We start from the raw sequence: 21,173 nt of genomic DNA on the forward strand, positions 1-21,173 counted from the left end.
CCTGAGGAGGGATGCGGGGCGCCTGGTGATGCACTGCGGTCTGTTTGGACTCAGGAGCGAACGCATTCACACGCGTTGGTGTCGGGACTTTGTGCTGCTGTGGACCGTTCATTAAATCTATCCCCCAAATATCTACGTACTGCTCACACCTACCCAGTGCAGGGTGGACACAATTGGCCCCTCGCTTTGCGGTCCGTCTCTCTCCCCTCTCCGCCATTGGCTGGCAGAAACCAACCCTCCAATTTGCTGCAAACCAATGACATGGATGGAAAAAACTACGGACATTGCAACTGTTGCTCACCCAGGTTACAAATACCTACCAAAATAAGATGCGTTGTCACTGCTTAACATGTACACATCTGATTTCTCCGGTCCTCGTCCTAAGCAAAATATTACTCGAGGAAAACGAGAATTACATCCTTTCAGATGTCACAGATGAAGTCTTCATTCTCCTCCTGCTGTAAACTGAAACACCTCCCTCATGTGTCTGAAAGCCACAACAGCAGGCTGATGCACAACATAACTCAGGCAAACATACATCAGAGCCCACTTACACAAGCTTTTGTTTTTGCATTGGCATTTTATTAGAAAAAGGGGATGGAAAACATGTTTTCTGTAATTAAATAGCAGTTTGCTTTCATAGTAAATGCTGGCAAACATCATAATCAAGTTTTACACCAAAAACAGGAGAGGCATTGCATATTGTGGTTATGTACAGTCTTGTTAACAGTGGCGACTTCAGCGGCCCCCCCTCCAAGCACCACCACCCCTGTTCTTCTTCCCCCCTCCTCTTCCTCCTGCTCCCCCTTTGACTCTCTTCCTCACTCCACTTGCTTGTTCACTATCATCTTCATCTCCATCTCCTCCTTTGTGCCTTTTTCTTTTCTCACCTTGTTCCTTCATTTCCTAAGGACAAAGGTTAATGACTTATTATGGTAAGTTAACTATATTTACCCTTTCATCCATTACTTAACTCCTTTGACCTCTATGTTTCTTCACATTCAGAAAGTCCAAATAATAAAAAAAAAAAACAACCATTTTCTTGCAGAAGAAATTAAAATCAAAAGAAGCTGAAAAGAAGATATTTTCTGATAGTATTATATGACAATTACTTGATACAAGTTTATTTTATCTAAAAAGTGTTGACAAGGTTAATATGACTTACCAGCTTGGCAAATCGCTGAGCCTCGCTCACCCTCTCTACCAGCATCATCACTTCCTCCTCCTGGGTAGGGAAGGCAGGAAGTTTTTTGCCAATTAGGGTTTCGATTCGCTGGAAGAGCTCCACATCATACCTACGATAAACAGATCAATCATTTTATTACAGTCAACTTGTTATGGCATAAATATTGGTACTTGGGAAAAAACAAGCACATCTGAGCAACAAAATAACACAAATTTATTAAGGAAGTCAAAATTATTTAGAAAAGCATGTACATAGAAATATTCAGTAAGTAGTCAAATTTAATCTTACTGAGTAACAAACGTAATGGATTTCCCAGACCGGCCTGCTCTGGCTGTTCGGCCAACTCTATGGATGTAGTCCTATAAAGTGCAGATAGATCCAGGTGAAATCGGTACAATCAGTGAAAACATTGAAATAACTACATTAAGTGGCTAAAGGTTTCTAAGCACCAAGCTACCTTAGAGTGAGTTGGGATGTCATAGTTAATGACACAGTCAACATGAGGAATGTCCAGTCCTCTGGATGCCACATCAGTTGCCAGTAAAACTGATCGAGACTTGGACTTGAACTTGTTCAGTGCTCCTAGACGTTTATTCTGACCGAAAGAGGGAAGACGACACAGAGGGTTAATACAGCATTACAGTATATAGACAGCAAAAGACTATACAGAGAAGCTTTTATCACTGTTGATATTCATGCATATTTACCTACAGCACATACATGCATAATTTTTGCAAACATAATTCGTTTATGATACAATTAAAAGAGGGTCCAGGCCCAATTGAGCCAAACCAATTTGATCCACAATTGTGGATGAAAAAAGTAAAGCACATTAGATGCATTGTGCATCGTTTTCAGGAAAGTATCAGTGAATACCTATGACAAAAGATGTTGAGATCTGCTTTGACAAAATGAGAAATGTTGTCTAAAATAAACATATTGGAAAATTATATGCATCTACAATCATCTGTTAATGTTTTAAAATGATCCACAAACTAGACTCAGCATCAGTGAACAAAGAGAAAAATAGATGATTGTATAATTATATTAAATTATATAGAATAAAGTTTTTAAAGCCAACAGGTTTCAACATGATGCGGAAACACTGTGTGTCAGGCTCTTAATTGTCTGAAGGTCTACCTGACTCATCTGGCCATGAAGAGGGATAGCAGTGATGCCAAGGTTCCTTAACAACAGTGCCACCCGCTGGGCATTGTTACACGTGCTGCAGAAAATGATGAATGAGTTACCAGCCAACTCGTTGAGGATGGACACCAGGTAACAGTCCTGCCGCCAAACAACCACAAGAAGGTGTTATGAAATTAAAAATACTGTATACTCCAGCTGAGGTTTATTTTGGTGCTGTGCCAGGCAGGGTATGACTTCTTGCAACATAAGTCTGAGTAATAACAACTTAGAAGGGAAAGGGAAGGTGTGTTTATGTGTGACCCACCTTGTACTTGGAAGGGATGAAGATGTAATATTGCTGCAGTTTGTCAACTGTAGAGTATTTCGTAGATACCGCGCACTTTACAGGATCTTTCAGAGCTGCTCTCTGTAGTTTCTGAACCTATGAACAATTTAAAGAATCTCAGTGCACGACAACTCTTGAAAACCATCTCATGAGATTTCTGGGTTACTGTGCTGTGCCTGCAATAATTTACACAGAACATAGCAAGACCGCAAACCCTTTGCAGGATTGCTTAAATGTTTGTCTACCTTTTTAGTCATGGTCGCTGAGAACAAAAAGGTCCGTCTTTCTCTAGGAATCACCTTCAAGATTTTATCCACCTGGAAGAAATAGAAGCATAATTGAAAGCAGAGTTTTAAAAAAAGCTTCAATGTGTCAGATATTGCATTATTTTTCTTTCAGCATTCCAGGTTAAGGTTGCTTTCCATCGACAAAGCCCAATAGAATCTTTTTGTTTACTAGAGGAGTCAAAACACATACAACTTCAAAGATATCACAAAACATTAATGTTATTACAGAATCCAAATATGTGAACAAAACTTTCCCCAAAATTTTATTTGCTTTTGTTAAATTGGACACTGTTGTACTGAGGGAAATCAAAGATCAAGACCCAATGTGAGTTTGAGTTTAGCTATTGTCTGATGCTAACGGTCTGAATACTGACCTCAGTCTCAAAGTCCATGTTGAGGATTCTGTCGGCTTCGTCCATGACCAGGAACTTCAGAGCTCGTAGGGAGAAGCCTTTAGTGTTCTCCAGGTGGTCTATTAACCGACCAGGTGTGGCTATAAACACATATTTAAGGCTTATTAGTCACTACAACAAACTAATGAATATCAATTCATTAAACATGACAATATAGGCAGTAAATTAACGATTTGATATTTGAGTTATATGGACAATGTCTGTGCCTTATTGGTGATTTAAGTAAATAAGAGTATTTTTATATATATATTTTTAATACTTTTCTCAGTAATGATGAACCATTGATGATATTAAGATAAAAGGAATGTCCTTGCTTTTTTTAACAATATCGTGGGTGCCTTGAAAATAACAAAGTAAGTAAACGGATGAAGAAAAAAATATATATTTGAGATAAAAATTAAACTTTTCATGTCTTTGTGTAGAAAATACACTGAAAGTGGAAAATACAACAAACAAATGGGAAAAAATAAACAATGGCATTAATTTACAATGTAATAATTTAACAGTACACATTTAGTGTCTGTCCACAAATACATGCTCACAAAGAAAATAACTGATTAACATGTTTATAATCCATGTAAAAATAAAACTGATTGCAGTTTCACTTTTAGGCTTACCAATAACAATGTGTGGTTTCTTGGCCAAAACCAAAGACTGGGACATCATATCAATTCCACCAACTACAACCGCTGCAACACAAATGAGAAAGGTTTTAGGTACAGAGGTGCAGCAAATCTTCCACATCACTGCAGATCAGCTAACCTTTAGTGAAAGGACACATACCACACTTTACACCAATGCTGGAGCCCAAGGCCTCAAACTGCTCAGAGATCTGAAATGCCAACTCTCTGGTGGGAGTGAGGACAAGGGTGTGAAGCCTCTGTGGCGAGGCCAGTAGTGACTGGAGGATTGGCAGAGCAAAGGCGCCTGTCTTTCCTGAACCAGTCTCTGCCAAACCAATGACATCCTTCCCTGTAGAGTAAGAAAGGGGCAATAAAAAGTTCATATAACTGGTGGAGAGTAAGTCATTCAATTTTTTAAAGCGATAAAATACAGTTTATATCCTATCTGATCATGTGAATCGGGCAAATTTTGTGGTGGATTATGGATGGCACTTATGTACTTTACTGTAACACTTCACATTAGGGGAAAATGCTTGCTGTGGTGCATATACATACTGAAGCAACACTCTTTAGTGGGACCAGAACACAGAGGAGCGCTGCTGTTGTTTCTCACCTTGCAGGGCGACTGGTATGGCTTCTATCTGAATCTTGGTTGGACTCTTCCATCCCAGCTGATCGCACGCCTCACAGAGGACCTCGGTAACACCCTGTCACCGGCAAAGAAACCAGACAGACCACTGCAAGATGCTGTTGATGATGTGCTGCCGACTATCAATAACGCCAGGCAGATTTTATTACTTAACAATAATGATTACAGAAGAAATTAGCATGCTTGAGCTAACACAAATTCCGAAGTTGGTGCCTATATGTTGCCATGGTACGCTTTCTTCTTCGCTCCCTGTGAGACGGACTCACCAGGTCCTTGAAGGTCTTCACCGTCTCATCGTTTTCGCCGTTATTTCCACTGTGATCATCATCATCACTGCTCGAACCTTCGAGTGTTTCATCTGTGTTTGGCTGCACGCTCCTCTCGCTGTCGTCCGCCATGCTGTTTTTACCCCAACGTGTCGTCAGCTCGGCAATGCGCAGATGCGGAAGAGAGAAGTGGCCTGTGCAGGAGTTGATGGGAATTGTAGTTTTAATACGTTTTACTATTTTAAACGTTATCTACATTAAATATACCTCAAAGAATGTTAATACTTAGCTAGAAATATTTTCTGTGTTCCTTCTGGGGCTTCTTTTTTTTTCTTTTGAAATTGTGAAGCACTTTATGTTGCTCATCTGTATAAAAATGCTATACAGATTAACATTGATTTAACTGGTTCCAAATTATGTGGAAATTAATAAATAAATGTTTTGGGTTTTTTTTTTTTTTTTTTTTTTTAAGCAAATTGCTGACTGGATATATAACATCCAGTTATCCACTTATGTGGACAATTTTTTACCTACATAGTTTCATTTACTACATCACACATTTTGTAAAACAGTTTCTTCAGTATTTATTTAGTTGCAGTTGAAACAGTTTCAAACATGTACTTTGTCATTGGCTGACACAAACTCCACACTTTTGTTTGGGCTCCAACACGTTTAGGAAGGATAACTCATAAAATGAAGAGATAACATTAAAATAATACAAAATTGCCTATTTGTGGTTGAGCCAAATAACAAATTGTTACTAGCAGATAAAAAAATACAACATAACATCTGATAGTCAGTGATGATTCGGTATTGAGTGAAATGGAATAGTAACCAATTTCAACGTTTCCACTTGTACGTTATCTCTCGATACAACAAATAATATTCAGACAGCTATCTCTATTACTCTGCAAAGAAAATGGAAAACCAACACACTCCTGTGGTATAGAGTGCCCAATTTCCCACCCTTTCATGTTTCAGAGGAGTCCCTCCATCTCTCTCATAAAGGCTTCATACACCTGGTCCTTAGTCTTCATACTGGGATGAGACACAGCACCCATCTGAGCTGGGTTGACCAAGCCCATTTGACCAGATGCTGCTTGTTGCTTCTGTGCCTGTCCTCCTCCAATACCTTCATCTCCCCTCCTTCCTGCAACACCACCTCCTGCTTTATCCAGAGGGCCTGTTGCTGCCCCAAGCATTGCTCCACTCCTATCCCTACGCACCCTTAGTGCGGTGGGCACAAAGCGGGTAACTTCTGCTTTTGGATTGATAATCTGAGGTTTGGCAGATATGGTGGCCCCACCAGAACCAGCACCTCCTGCCATACTGCCTCCTGCAGCTGCGACAGAGGTAATATTTGCCCGTTTTTCAATAGTGGCTGTGTGGTGGTGGCCAGGAAGATTGCCACCAGGATTGTTGCCTGTGGAAGCGGCAGCCGTTCCTGGTGGCGGGGGCATCTGCATGACACCTGGTCGCATAGGCATGGCAGGGGGTGGTATGTTGCTCTGTGAATTGTCCTGGCTAGATGCTGAGCCCTTTTGGCGCTGGACAATGTTGGGAGGAGCACTGAGAACGTTGGAGTTGAGAGGGGGTGGGAAGAGAGAGAGTGGTGGGGCAAGTGGACGCGGGGGCCCTCCTGCTCTTGGGGGAGGTGGTGGAATACCTGTAAAGAGACATAAAAGAGATGCATTTTGATGAGTGTTTCTCGTTTTACCCAGTGGTGACTTTTGATTTTGGTGATAAAAAGAAACATGTTAGTGGTACACTGCATTAGATGTCATTAAATAACAAATAACTTGGCTTTTGTCCAGATTTGTGCTCCCTACAAATAATTGTTAGCACATGTCAAACATGATTCCCCAGAGGGAGGGAGCTCCACTCTGTGAGACCACCATTCAACCAAAAACACTCATCATATCACTATCAGGTAGACAAGTCTCCTTCATATTGGTCATTGTAAAGTTAAACTTTTTCATTTCTGTTAATACATTATAGTATGATTACATACACACAAACACACACATCGGAATTTTAATGATTTAGTTTCTCATTTGAGCAGCAATGGCATTTAAAATTAAAATGCACATTTTTCAGCAACGTTATATGATGTTCTTTCAGACATGTCCATGCACTCAGAAGTATATGAATACATATACACACACAGTTTTCCACTTCATCTACAGTGTAATACATATGTGCATGCACAATGAGATATCTCCTTTCATATCCTGTGAACACACTTATGCCTACCTGGTGGTGCTGGGGGTGGTAGTCTGGGAGGGGGTCCACGGGGTGGTGGGCCTGGAGGAAGGCCAGGAGGGGGTCCTGGTGGTGGGCCAGGGGGTCTACCTGGTGGAGGTCCAGGAGGCAGAAGACGAGGCATTGGACCCCTCATGCCTCCAGGCATACCAGGGGGTCTCAAGAATGGCGGAGCCCCTGGAGATGAGACAATGAGTATAATAAATGATGCATGGTGTACATCTGAATGAGTACAAGCAGATCCTTAAAATATCAGGTAGGCAAATTATTCCTTGATCTAACCGGGTGGTGGGCCAGGCGGTGGGCCAGAAGGTGGACCAGGAGGCCTCATTGGAGGAGCTGGGGGTGGACCCAGGGGTGGAGGACCAGTCATTGGTGGCCCTTGCATGTGAGGAGGTCCTTGCTGTCCTACTGGCCCAGGCGGAGGGGGTAAACGCTGATTGACCATGAGGTGGGATTGGTTGTCCCCAGGTGGTCCCCTGTCCTCAATGTCGGAGCTGTCTGATTCATCTGTGTATTCCTCCTCTACTTCTTCTTCCTCCTCTTCAGGAACTGACTGACCTGAAGAAAAGAAATAAAACCAAGTTACATCATCAAAAAAAGAAATCAAATTATGATAACTTATGTACAACAGTAACATTATTTCACTGGGCTACCTGCCATCCTTAACATCATGGCCTGTAGAGGGGTGATGGCTTTGGTTTTCTTCACCAGTCTCTTTTTCTTCCTCTTTCCTTCACGGGGTGCCTCTGGAGGCATATCTGCAAATCGTACACTGCGACCTAAAACATTTGGACATAAAATTATTAATCAAAAGTTATATATTAGTATATGAGCACAAATTCTAATTACCGTAATTTCTGGATTATAAGACGCTACTGTTTTTACAGCTTTGAACCCTGCAGCTTGAACAACTATGTGGCTAATTTATGGATTTTTATGGGTAACGAGCTTCATACCGCAAATACATTTAGGGTCACATCAGACCAAGGAAATTACCAAACAGGTCACAGTGGACCAATGAAATTGTTCGAATTAAAATAAACGCACCCACACTAAATTCTTCAGATCAGTCATTTATCTTCCGCTTCATGCACACACCCTTATCATGGAAAACACACAAAGCAATGCATATGATGTAGCTTTCAAGTTAAAGTCGATCGATCTGGCGAAAAGGCAAAATCTTTCTGTGTAACATAATTCCTGCCATATGCCATTTCTTCCCATATTTCCGACACCTGCGACTTATAAACAAGTGCGGTCCATATATGTACGAAACTGTTTTTAAATTTAGCGGGTGCAGCTTATATTCAGGTGGGCTCTATAGTCTGGAAATTATGGTAGAAGTATTTTTCAGAAAAGAAGAAAAGAATTTGGAACTGTTTCATAATTGCCGTTTGCCAAATCAGTCAGTTATACATAAACTCAAGTCAAGAACGAGATACTCACCAGCATGCCTTTCATTTCTGTTTCTATCCTCCTCTCTTTCCCTCTCATCATCCTGCCTCTCCACACTCATTCTCTGGTCACCGTCCCCTGCTTCATCCCTCTCTTCTTCACTGTCCTCTTCAGAGTCGCTGTCATCATCATCTACATCCTCCCGATCTCTGTCGCTCTCACTACCACTATCCCGATCTCTTCCAAATTCCATCGCAGAGTCCTTGTCTAAACCAGGAATGGAAGGCTCTGTTTGTAGGGCACAAATGAGTAAAATGAGCTAAAACCTAGAGAAGTAAATGTAAGCAGCAACACAACTTTAAAAGTAATATTATTATTAGCAGTGCTCATATTATTATCAAAAAAGGAGATTAATGATTAGAAACAGCGTTTCTGGGATTGATGGAACAATTTGTGCGTTACCAGAATCTGCACCATAACCTCGTCGAGCAGGAATGCCATACAATGCCAAGACCTGTGGAGGTGGGGGCCCAGGTGGAGGGCCAGGGGGCTTTTTCCCTGGGGGTAAACGTGGGACACCAGGCATTGTTGCCATCACTGGTCCGGAGGATGCAGAGAGAGGTCCTTTACTGAGAAATATAGAAAAAGGAAAATTGCCTCAGTGAGACATTATAACACAACAGCATCATATACCGAGCGGCAAAACCTTAAACATTTTCTGCTCATGACCTACCCAAAAGTGGAACTCTTCTTTAGTATGGAGGGAGGCTGGGCCCCTGGCAGTGGGATGTCTTGAATGTGGATATTGGAGGGGGCATGGGGCATATCTGGTAAAGGGATGCTATCAACCTCCACAGACTCTGCATTCTATAAAGAGGACATAGGAGATACAACTTAATAAACAGAGTCAAGCCCTGAAAGATAACTATGATGTGAAGTTTCACATCAACACACATACACAAAAACATCCTTTAATTTAAATAAATGTATTTAATTTATTCTAATATTTTAAACCAAACAGATGAAAATTAATCAAGCCTGAATGTTTAAGTTTGATTATTATGGATCTTTATACCAGCAAATATTTTCATATCGCCGTGGTCGAGCCAAACAATTACACTGCATAAAAACACAAATGCAAATGCAGACAGAATAATAAATAGACCTTGACTGAGTCAAAATAGAGGGCCAGCTGCCCCCGTTTGGTCTCGTAGTCCAATTCCAATTTGCGTAGCTCCTTGTAGGTATCAGGATTCTCTCTCTCATATAAGCGGACGATGCGTTCAAATGTCTCACGAAGCTTCTTCCTCTTGTCCCTCAGCACCTTCTCATTCAGCAGGGGCTGCTGGACTGGGTTGAATTCTGTTGAGATTGTTAAAGTGTTGAATATCAGCCAGCCAGCCAAATTTTGGAAAAACACTGTGATATCACAGTGAATTTACCCTCATGCCATTGTGACATAAAATGTCATCACTTTATATTTTATCTTATTAGACACCCGTATTAAACTGTGTCACAGTTAGCATATTAACAGAAAGCATTAGCATTATAATTGAGGATTTAGACAGACATTGATCTTGATTCAATAAGTTAACTATAGATTGTAAAGACCAACACAATTTGTGCCCAAATCCCAGGACAATGGGAAAATGGATTCAGCCTTCTTACCCATTTCATCCAGCTTTTCCATGTCTCTGATGATCTGTCTGGGGTCCTTCATCTTCAACACCGCTGCTCTGACCATCATTCTCTGCTTCTTGTTCTAGCATGGTTATTCCAAGATTAAGCAACATGTTAAAAATACAGTAATATGACTATTCTTTAGGGGGAAATACCAAATTAACTGTGAAATATATATCTCCACATCACGGTACCTTTTTTAACTCCCTTTTCCTGGCTTCCTTTCCTGTGATGGAGGTAGAGAACACATTAGTTATTGATCCAAGATTGGCTAGCGATATATTAAGAGTAATTCCTCTGGAGCTATCAAGACAATCATCTTGGGACAATCGGTTCTGCATAGTGGTCGGTACTTACGAGCCTGGTCGGTGGGGTTCATAAACTTTCCACTCTTGGTGGAGGAAGTTGAACGTCGCCCCATTTTGCTGGTGCGCCTCCTTCACCCTGTTGGGACAAATGAAGGTAAGTCAGATTCCAATTCATACATACATTTACGTCAATGTTAAAGAAGCACCTTTATAAGTATGTTCGGTTGCATTTAGTCAACTGCAGATACTGGTTATTTGTTGAACCATTTATTTCACGTTTGTGTGCGTTGGTCGATGTAGCCATCTCGAATGTAGAAGTAAAGTTAAAAACGTGAACAGCAATGCACACTTTTCTTGGTATGACCGTTAAGCTAATGCTGGCGAACATATTAACATAAGCCTGACTGTCAACGAGTCACATACAAACACATAAACTCAACTTTACAGTTATTAGATATGGCTGTGGATGTTTGAGGGTTGAACAAACATTACATCGCTCCCAGGGACAGATATCTAAACATTAGCTGCTCATGCTGCATTTGGCTGTACAGTTAGCTCGGGACGTTAGCATACACTTGTATCTCGGGCCGCGTTAGCGCTAATAAAAGCACAAAGGTGAACCCTGGCCTTACCTTTTATTGAAATAAAATTTGGAGAGTGAAACGCCCTACCCACGATCCTCTGGAAAACAAACGTTCAAAGTGTAGTGCTTAGGCCCTGAAATTGAAATCAAAAGACCTCAGGGTTTAATACGGACAACTACTTCGTTAGCATTCGCCATGTTTACTGCTGCAGGTAAGAGCGGAAGACGCTAGTTCGACGTCATCAAAACGAGACAAAAGTTGGCTGAAAGGATTCCCAATTTAAACAAAACAAAAAAAAAAGAGAGATATGCTAGATCTGGATTTAATATCTTTGTATCAAAGTTTATGAAGATATGTACATATCTTGGTGCTATTGATTGTTAGCACCAGTTTGTCTGGCAGTTTTTTCCATTCTCTCTACGTTTGGTAGCCTGACCTCTGATGGTCACAGTAAGTAACTTCAGTACTGAGCATCAAGTTAAACCAATGATCACAGAGCTAACCCTAACCTGACATTTATTCTTTGAAAAAAGAAGATGTCAAGATGTAACGAAAACAAATAACAAGCCAACCAAGATAACAAGGTTTACCCCTTAAGTTAAGAAAGTATCAGTACTATATTTTTCACAAAGGAACAGTGCTTGTCTACGTTTTTCAGGTTTAACATTATAAGAGAAATAACTTTCTCTGAGGTCACTTGCAAGTCACAACATTGTTGAGCAAGGTGGCTGTGACTGCAGCTCTGACTGCACTAATGCAATCATGATCATCTCAGGTATTAGAGAGAAAATAAAGAGACAAATTAAAGTTATTCAATGGACTCTGTCTCACTGCTTAAAAATAATAACTTAATGTATTAAGAGTATTAAGAAGATCACAGGATTCAATTCACTTCAAAAGCACAATTTTGACCCTCTGCCTTATCCTTCATTTAATATTTTTTATATGCAATAGTCTGTTTTAACATAGCATATAGCAGTTTAACCCTCTTCAGTTTGCCTTTATGGCAATCACTGATGTGTCTCTGTGTGATAAGTTGCTGATGTGATGTAACTAAGATAAAAAAAATGCCTCAACAGGCTAATGGATCTAGTTTCATGCTACATAACAAGTTTTTGGAAAAGGCAAAATAAACCACACAGTAGGGTGTTTTTTCCATGTCCTGTCAGAGTAGAAGACAAACAGGTTTGACATAACTTCCAGTTAAGGTCTCACCCATGATTAGGCACATTTACAGCAGTGTATGTATGCACATGTGCAATTTTTTAGGTATTTATTTACTTTTTTCACTTCAGGCCCATCTTAAGAAACACTGATTAATCGCTATTATTTGTGAGGGAAGGCTATTTATAGTTGCAAGTTAATTAAATATAATTACATGTAACTTCGTAAAACCCTTCTTCCAATTTCTCACCATTTCACTGTGGGCCATTAAGGTTGTGAGAAAAAGCTTTTGCATCATTACTTATGTATTTAAACACATACTTACCAAGTCTGTGTTTATAAATCCAAATCTCTATAACTGATTGAAGTAGTATTGTTGCTAATACAAGTTTAGGATACTAATAATAATAACGTCTTGAAACTCAACCTAAAAAAAAAGTTTTACATTGATCTTTAGTTTTAAAATTATTTTAAGCATCATGTGTGAAGAAGAATCCCAGAATTGACAAACTTGAACTTAAATGCATGCATTGGAATCAATGAAAGAAAAAAATAGGTAATATTGGTGCATCCACCTCAACACTCAAATCATCTCACCAATGTTTTACTTGCTCTTTATTATTCATTTCTAATTTCAAAGTAAAATACCAAGTATGAACTGTCATTTGAATAATTATTAAATCACACTGAAAAAAAATCTGCTCTTCTCTAAACTCTTTGACAGCAACCTTTTTACATGAGAGAGGCGACATGGTTTAAATTTATTTATGGATGGGATAGCTGTATGCTTTTACTTTATATTTAACAAACAGCTTTGTGTCAACATTTACAGGTCAGAGTCCATTTATAAACCCATTACTCCTTCTTATAATACACTTCATAGTTTAATATGATGCTTAGTTATATGGAGCCCATCACTTTTTTGGGCTGCACAGTGGCATAGTGGCTAGCACTGTTGCCCCACAATAAGAAGGTCACAGGTTTGGTTGGTGGCCTGGGACCTTTCTGAGTGGAGTTTGTATGTTCTCCCTGTGCCTGTATAGGTTTTCTAACACATTTGGGTTAATTGGTGACTCTAAATTGTCTGTAGGTGGTTTCTCTCTGTGGTGTCCAGGGTGTGCCCACAAAGTTAAATTATCAACTAGGAACGTGGTTGTGCATCATTCCCTTTTGATTGCTGGAGCTTGCCACATCTTCCTTCTCTGACCTGCTGTCTCCCCTCTGGTGAGACGGTATTACTTCTTTCCTCCTTGTGAGGCAGATCATGCAGACTCTCAACTTTTTAGTGGGATGAATATGGTGTATCACTTCTCGCACCCTGGAGCATGAATTGCAGACCAAAAAGCCACATTTCCGGCAGTGGTGTCGACGGTTGGTTGCAGTGAACCTGCCAAAGCAGCGCATGCATTTGTTGGCAGCTGCATCTGGAATCCAGGAAACAGCAAAGGTCGAGCCAGACTGGCAGCCGCCCCCCTGCAGCAGCCTGGACTGGCACTCTTCAATATGATGGATCCAGGCTTGCTTCTCCTCAAATGAAGATGCGGACACAAAAAAGGATTTGCGTGGTGTTCGGATGAGCCACTGGTTACGCAGATGAATGCCATCCTTCATGTCCTCCAGCTGAATTTCTTCTGAAATCACAGAGATGATGGCACATTAATTAAGTCCCACCAAGTTTTCCTACCAAGAAAAAGGTATCCACAGCTAAAATGTGAAATTAGCCATCAACTCTCAGGTTTGAATGCTTTTAAGTTATTACATATATAAAAATAGCTAAAGCAATGGCAGATGTGTTTTTTAGTAAAATCTTACTACCTGTAGAAAAAATAGTCCAGTTCACCAGCTGCCTTGATATGAATTAAGAGTAAAACAATGTTTATTTAATAACTGGGGCCAACTGTACTTTTGATTTGTCTTAATCTTTTTTTTTTTTTTTAAAACGTTTTTTAGCATTGGATTGGGCCCAGTGAGATGTGTCCAATTCTCTAAACCAAGTAAATTTAGGAGAAATTAATAACAAATCCATGCAGTGCAACATGCCTGAACTGCTTACCAAGAGGGATGATCTTCTGGTTCTTGTGCCAGCGGCCACTAACAACGATGCTACCGTACACCAGCACATCATTAAAGAGGAAGAAGACCTTAAGCTGAGGTTTCCGACGACCCTGCTTTAGTAGCTGACCCTCTCCCATCAGAATGCGACCTGGAATGGACAGTGGCCGGCCCGAGGGGCCAAAAGAATTCTCCACTGCTTGGATGCGCTTTTGGATCTCCTGCTGAAACATTAAATGGTCCATTCTGGCAACCTCACAACTGTGACTTCAACAATGTGCCAACAGCAAGTGCAGGCTGATTTAAAAAGTCTTTCCTGATGACATCACTGGGCTTTCTGGCAAAGAGGTTTGACAAACACATTACAGGAAATAAAAGGATAGTCTGGAGCAAATATTTATCTGGCACCAAAGTAGTGGTGAGTAGTTTGAGAGCTTTTTAGTTTTTTTTTAATCCACTACATTTATTTAACTATCATAATTTTTACAATTCATTATTGCAGACTGACATTTCACAAATTAAAATGAGCAACACATTGATCAACAGCAACATTAAATTGACATTATTTTATCATTACTTCTGGACTTATATCATAGTTGATGGGTTTAATTGAATGCAACACTTGGTTGTAATAGATAGCTTTTAACCATATATATCATTATTATTATTAGAAATAATTTAATATAGTTTATGTTAATAAGGGCTTATTGCTAATCTTATTTAATTGAATGATATTCCTGCATCACACATTGAACATGAAATAAAGTAACTTTCTATTGGCAAATTTGGCATTTCCACAAAGTTCTTTGCTGCTTTGCCATTTAAAGAGAAATAAATAATTTTTTTTGATCATATTATCCAAGCATGTCTGTCATTTATCTGTTTTATGTTTCTTATGTTCAAAATTTCCTTTTGGTTCTATTGGGACCACATAAAGTAAAATAGTGTTTAAGGTTTAGTGTTATTATGTTCTGCAACATAGAATGCAGTGAGACTGGTCGATTAGCTCAGTTGACAGCTGGGGGAACAATGCTTCATAAAACTGTGTCACGCTGCCAACTCAAATTAGTTTCTTGTAGACAGTGCCGTTCTATTGTGTACCTGTGGCTTCAGTTCACAGCCAAACACTATGTGTCATCATTGATCAAAATGATACAAACAGCAATCCTCAGTGACATTTCGGTGAACAGTAACACAGTGTTTGGTGGTTTAACAATATAAAAAGCAAGGGGAACTCCAATGGGTGGGGTAAGGAGATTTTACTGTTTTGAGGAAATAAATAAATAAAATGTTCACAGAAATGGAATTCCTAATAAGTAAATGACAGCTGATACATTTTTCTCTTGAATAAATGTTGTATAGGAAAACATACCCATATAGTTTGATATTTTAAGATTAGAGGATTAATGCTGTTCTCATATATTTGCAGTCAATATATAGCACCAGCTGGTTGTTGGTCTCTGTCTGTCTCTGTGTGTTGGCCCTGTGATGAACTGGTGACCCCACCCTTATCCAGAGTGAGCTGGGATTGGCTCCAGCCCCTCCCTGTGACCCGGAAACGCTTGAAGATGAATGAATAAAGCACCAGCAGCACCTGTTTAACTTATCTTAGCAACTAGCAAAAAGTTCCTGTTTCTCTAAACAAAAGATTAGCCTCTGTGGCTCCATTTTTAGTTTCAAACGTAGTTGTGGTGTCAGACCAAAAGACACAACAGTCATTTTTTGTGTTCAGTTCACATATCTGAGTAATTGGTCGTTTTATGCAAATTAAATAAATGCAAATACACATGATTTGTTTTTGGGCAGCACAGAGGCATAGTTGTTAGTGCTGTTGCCCCACAATAAGAAGGTTGTGAGTTCGGTTCCCTGGCCTGGGGCCTTTCTGTGCTGAGTTTTTATCTCCCCACCCCTGCTTAGGTTTCCTCCGGGTACTCCGTTTTCCTCCCACCATGCAAAGACATCATGTTTGGGCTAACTGGTGACTCTAAATTGTCTGTAGGTCTGAGTGTGAGTGTGAGTGGTTGTTGGTCTCTGTCTGTCTCTGTGTGTTGGCCCTGTGATGGACTGGTGACCTGTCCAGGCTGACCCCGCCCCTCACCCAGAGTGAGCTGGGATTGGCTCCAGCATCCACTGAGACCTGGAAACGGAAAAGCAGAGGATGGATGGATGATTTGATTTTCTTTGTGTGATTATTTTTATTTGTCTTTTATTATATTATTCTCTATCTTGTCATAATTTCATGCATTGTTATTCATTTTTTTATTTATTGCATGTGTAAAGAAACAAGATAAACGTACGGTAAACTTAGTAATATGGAACGTTATTTTTTACTGCATTTAGGGTGTCATAGACTTGTCTGACTAGATTACTATGTTGCATACCAACCTTAAAATAGCACAGTTGAAGTTGAATAGGAATTTAGAAATTTTTCACTGATGACCTTTCACTGACAATAATGTTTACAATCATACAGTTGATTCAGAACGCTGCTGCATAAATATTCACAGGAACAAGGAAAAGAGATCACATCTCTCCTGTGTTAGCTGCTCTTCATTGGCAGCCAGTAAAATACAGAGTAGAATTCAAAATCCTTCTTTTAACGTATAAAGCTCTTAATGGCCAAGCTCCATCATATCTCAGAGAGCTCATAGTTCCTTCCTGTCCTAGCAGGCCACTCCGCTCTCTAGATGGAGGTTTACTTGTGGTTCCTAGAGTCTCCAAGAGTAAATCTGGAGGCAGATCGTTCAGTTATCAGGCTCCTCTTCTATGTGTACTACATTTACTAACCATGTTTTCCTGAAGTCTCTGTCCCTGTCCTCATCCTGCAGGTGGTGACTCAGTGCCATCCCATGTTCCTGCAACACCTGCTGCTCCCTTATCCTCATAAATTCCATACTACAGCATCCTCTCCACTAACTCCATTTAACATCATGTTCCTGCCTAAACCATTTTATAGAGTTTGGTCTAGACCTGTTCTATATGTAAAGTGCCTTGATGTAACTTTGATATGATTTGGCGCTATACAAATAAATCTGATTTGATTTGGTTTGATTTGAAAACCTTTAACCTTTAACTGTTTCTAAAATTAGAAGTTTTAGTTTGGCCTTCTACTTTACATATATGCATATATATTTTTTTTTTACTATTTAATAATTATTTAATTTCATTATATCCCTTTTATCTTGTTTTAGTCTATAATAATAAAAATTATTATTACTATTATTTTTTGTTGATTATTAATAAATTTAAAAGACCAATATTTGGCTTATTCAAAAGCAAGGATAATAGCTTGATATTTTCAAACATCGTGCAATGATAACTTCATTTTTTTTATGCCAGTGCCATCTTGTGGTACAATCAAAACAAATTCAAGCAAATTCTAGACAGAAATAAAATATTCAAAGTTAAATTTAATTGGAAAAAAATAGTCTTGCTCTTTATTCAATGCATGTGACAATAGTGTGTTAGGGTTAGCGCATGATATAAATACATATATCAATGTATTAATCTAAAATCCTCCCTTTTAAAAGACATTTAATCTACATATTTGATTGTGGCTGACTTGAATTAGAAGTCATGTGCCACTGTTTTCTCAAATGTTATCTTTCAGTTGTCTGTGAATTTCACACAGGTATTTTAGCAGATACACAACCCTATACAAGTAACACATGCCTTCACAGTGAAGGTGTTCATGACTGAAAATTCCTCCATTCTTCAGTGCACATTTTTATATTATAATGAGAGGACACTTCAGGCTATCAGGAACTTTGGGCAAATCTCTCAAATCTTAAGACGCCAGAATGTGTTTGTGACTGTTGCTTGTCTTACATAAAAACAAACAACCAAATATTTGTCAGCAACGTTTCAATATTTTGGATTTTCATTTGCTTACCAGAGGTAAGAAACTAGTGAACACATATGATCTGGTATATATTTACTGATAGCATATTGTACTTTCATAGCATCTATAGTATATAAACTATAGTGTTTGTCCAAAGGTGTTTGTGTGATACAACAATAAAACTACAGCTCATCCATCATACAACATATAACAACATATAATTACAGTCAACAAGGACATCTAGTGGCCAAAACCTGGCCAAACACCTCTATCAGTAATTAAATATCAAAGTTATTCATCCAGTGTGACAGGTGGGGAAAAAAACCTCACAAAAGAGAACACACAACAAATTTAAATTTTCATCTTTATTTCATCACACTACTCTAAAGGCTGGCTTAAATGACAGGGTTGGAGACAATTTTGTGAGTTTCAGCAGGATGAAGGAATAAATTCACATCGGTGTTATTCCTCTTGCCAACACATCTGCTCACATCTTTTTCCCGATATCAATCTCCAATATATTTCTGGGAAATGTTCTCACATGCTTTTAATGCAAAGACAAAGTTGAGCTCAAAGGTGAATTCAAGATAAAGAAAAGGCAAGTTGTGAAGAGCTGTCACGGCTTGGCATTTAGTAGGGGATTGGTCCATAGTGGGCAGTGTAAGCGGCAATGATCCCATCTGTGTCCATCATGTGCTCACAAGCCAGGTTGGCCTCACACACTTCTCTCAGGCTGTTTGGAGAAAGGAACAGTTAGGACATTGCACGACTTCAGCTGAGTTGAGGTCGGTGCATGAATGTCTGTCTGCTCATAGGAGATGAAAGTGTGAAATACCTCTCCAGCTGGGTTATGGATAACTCTCCGGGAGCTCTCTTCTGTCTCACCACTGTGGAAGCCTGCTCCTGCCCCACAAACACACCTGCACATAATGCCCATTTAACATAAATATATAAATACAGGAGAATCCAGTCAGTGCAACTAAAAGTAAGCAAAAACAAAAACATCCAAGCAGGATATAGAAAGCAAATCAGCAGAAATCAAGAGCAGTTTTGGTAAATCCATATGATGAGTATGTAAATTATAATCTATTTCATTTACATAGTGTGACATACACATATTGATTGCATTTGTATCACTATTGTTATCATTACAATTGTCATTGTCACTGAACCTTGTCTGCTTTAATCTGTTTTTTAATTGATTTCATGACGCGTAACAGAATAAAATCAAAGTTAAAAGCCATGCTGAATCATAATTACCTTCCTGAGCATTGTTGTCACCAGCAGGCTGGGATCCAGCATCTGCCAAACATGAGGGACAAAATTATTATCTTTTACTTAGTTTTAGTTGATGATTTACAGTTGAGGGCTTGTGATTCCTTCAACTGATTATTTTCAGCACAAGTCCTTGAAGTAAAAACAAAACAAAACAAAACAAATTTTTAAACTTTGCTGAAAGTTCAAATATTCTGATAATAATAACAATGTAAAACAGTTGTTATAAGAGAGAGCTTTTCTGAAATTGGACGTATTGCTGTGTTGCTCCTACCTGAGGTCAGACAGATGACAGCCAGGGAGCAGAGAAGCAGGATGGCCAAAGTCTTCATCTCTTAGTTTATTTCTTCACTGTCTGCAGTATCAGCAAGTAAGACTGGAGTCTTCGAGAACTCTGTCACTCTCGTCTCTGTTATACATACATACATAGATACACACTGAGTTTATAGATGCGGCCCTCAATGTGACGTGGATATGTGATTGGTTAGGGAATCATGTATCACACACCCACACAGACATGGAAATACAGACCTCCACGGAAATGAATACAAAAAAACATTTTTTTTAATGTATGTAGGCACTTGAACAATGAAAGCAGATAGAAAAAGAATATGGACTCTCTCTTACAAAATGTGGGCATTTAATTTAAACCAGAGGCGATGAGAAAACAAATTCACAGCCTCTAATATCAGCGAACAGGGATTGCTGAAATACATTTTAATGTGATTTAAGTTGCTTCAGAGAAACCAGATTGTCCTTTTGAATCATTATTTGTATGTGTTTTTCAGTGCACCTTGAAACAGCAAAGATGAAAAATATATATATAAAAAAAAGGCACAAAATTAAAGATCATTATCACCTAAACATTTCTGTCAGATTTTAGATTTTGTGATTACAATAAATAGTTTGATGAAATGTTAAAAATGCAATGCCAGCTGGCACCCTGAAGAGGTCAGAGTTTCAGTGTGTGCCCACACTTACATTTGTGTCACAAAGTCCATGCCTTGGGGAAAACCATGTAATACAAACTGAAATCACCACATTATGCGACATGAATTTAATCCGAGGGTTTTCTCTTTTATTACAAACCACAGTGATTTCCTACATAAAGAAAGACGTGATATTATGCAAGAAACGCAAAGTGTTTGATGGTTTGTAGAAGGGTAATTTGAAATGTGGAAAAACTATTTTTACCAAGGCAGGGGGTGGTTTGCCAATAAACCTTCATACAATGAGTGAAGTACATCATTTAATCTTAACTAAAGCAGCTTTAACGGAGGTGTGTTTCTGAATGTTATCAAATTTGTTTGCATTTAATTGGCTTATCACAGGGAAAAAGGGAAAAATGACAGCATATTATATAAAATATGTTACCATAGTTACACTTCCAAAACATATTTTTTTCCCATCTCTTGCACTTCTTTTTACTTTTTTGGACTGGATATTTCGACTCTGGTTCTGGTTCTGACAGAAGTATGACCTGTAATTTCACTGTCTGGGTCATTGTTGGTGCCTTGTCCAGAATCAGGGATCGACTTCAAGGATTGGACCTCAGAACAGCTTTAATTGTACACATTTGTGGCCTTGCGGCAAGATAGAACAATAAACATCCAATATGATATTTGTGTTTTTAGGCCAGTGCCATGCTGACATCTCCAGAGTGCTGACTCTGGAGATGTGACTGTCTGCAGCAGCGAGGATACTGACACAC

The 21,173-nt window shown here is 39.2% G+C and overlaps 4 protein-coding genes across 5 annotated transcripts; all 4 read right to left on the reverse strand.

The window, feature by feature from the left end:
- Positions 1 to 566: 566 nt before the first annotated feature.
- Positions 567 to 5,035, reverse strand: ddx47 (DEAD (Asp-Glu-Ala-Asp) box polypeptide 47). Of its 2 annotated transcripts, XM_029508795.1 has the most exons (12): positions 4,899 to 5,035; positions 4,597 to 4,690; positions 4,144 to 4,332; positions 3,978 to 4,049; positions 3,322 to 3,440; positions 2,906 to 2,977; positions 2,640 to 2,756; positions 2,327 to 2,473; positions 1,644 to 1,781; positions 1,475 to 1,545; positions 1,166 to 1,295; positions 567 to 906 (listed from the first exon to the last, which is right to left on the reverse strand). In XM_029508795.1, exons 1-12 carry the CDS (start codon positions 5,028 to 5,030, stop codon positions 739 to 741), a joined length of 1,449 nt encoding a protein of 482 aa, XP_029364655.1. In that variant the 5' UTR covers positions 5,031 to 5,035; the 3' UTR covers positions 567 to 738. The 2 variants fall into 2 exon arrangements, with proteins under 2 accessions (XP_029364655.1, XP_029364656.1); XM_029508796.1 differs by lacking the exon at positions 2,327 to 2,473.
- A 435-nt stretch (positions 5,036 to 5,470) lies between these two features.
- On the reverse strand, positions 5,471 to 11,342 carry wbp11 (WW domain binding protein 11). Its single transcript, XM_029508138.1, has 12 exons — positions 11,179 to 11,342; positions 10,596 to 10,682; positions 10,433 to 10,464; positions 10,227 to 10,320; positions 9,724 to 9,920; positions 9,292 to 9,425; positions 9,021 to 9,187; positions 8,610 to 8,846; positions 7,817 to 7,942; positions 7,443 to 7,721; positions 7,152 to 7,337; positions 5,471 to 6,564 (listed from the first exon to the last, which is right to left on the reverse strand). Exons 2-12 carry the CDS (start codon positions 10,657 to 10,659, stop codon positions 5,876 to 5,878), a joined length of 2,205 nt encoding a protein of 734 aa, XP_029363998.1. The 5' UTR covers positions 10,660 to 10,682; positions 11,179 to 11,342; the 3' UTR covers positions 5,471 to 5,875.
- A 1,226-nt stretch (positions 11,343 to 12,568) lies between these two features.
- On the reverse strand, positions 12,569 to 14,609 carry LOC115047309 (pleckstrin homology domain-containing family F member 1-like). Its single transcript, XM_029508139.1, has 2 exons — positions 14,348 to 14,609; positions 12,569 to 13,925 (listed from the first exon to the last, which is right to left on the reverse strand). The coding sequence occupies exons 1-2, from the start codon at positions 14,589 to 14,591 to the stop codon at positions 13,432 to 13,434; spliced, it is 738 nt and encodes a 245-aa protein (XP_029363999.1). The 5' UTR covers positions 14,592 to 14,609; the 3' UTR covers positions 12,569 to 13,431.
- Positions 14,610 to 18,546: 3,937 nt separating this feature from the next.
- On the reverse strand, positions 18,547 to 20,871 carry bglap (bone gamma-carboxyglutamate (gla) protein). The gene is made up of 4 exons (XM_029508934.1): positions 19,737 to 20,871; positions 19,448 to 19,489; positions 19,023 to 19,107; positions 18,547 to 18,920 (listed from the first exon to the last, which is right to left on the reverse strand). The coding sequence occupies exons 1-4, from the start codon at positions 19,792 to 19,794 to the stop codon at positions 18,818 to 18,820; spliced, it is 288 nt and encodes a 95-aa protein (XP_029364794.1). The 5' UTR covers positions 19,795 to 20,871; the 3' UTR covers positions 18,547 to 18,817.
- Positions 20,872 to 21,173: the final 302 nt, after the last annotated feature.

The sequence above is a fragment of the Echeneis naucrates genome, chromosome 8 (assembly GCF_900963305.1).
Source record: "Echeneis naucrates chromosome 8, fEcheNa1.1, whole genome shotgun sequence".
In the NCBI taxonomy this organism is placed as follows: Eukaryota; Metazoa; Chordata; class Actinopteri; order Carangiformes; family Echeneidae; genus Echeneis; species Echeneis naucrates.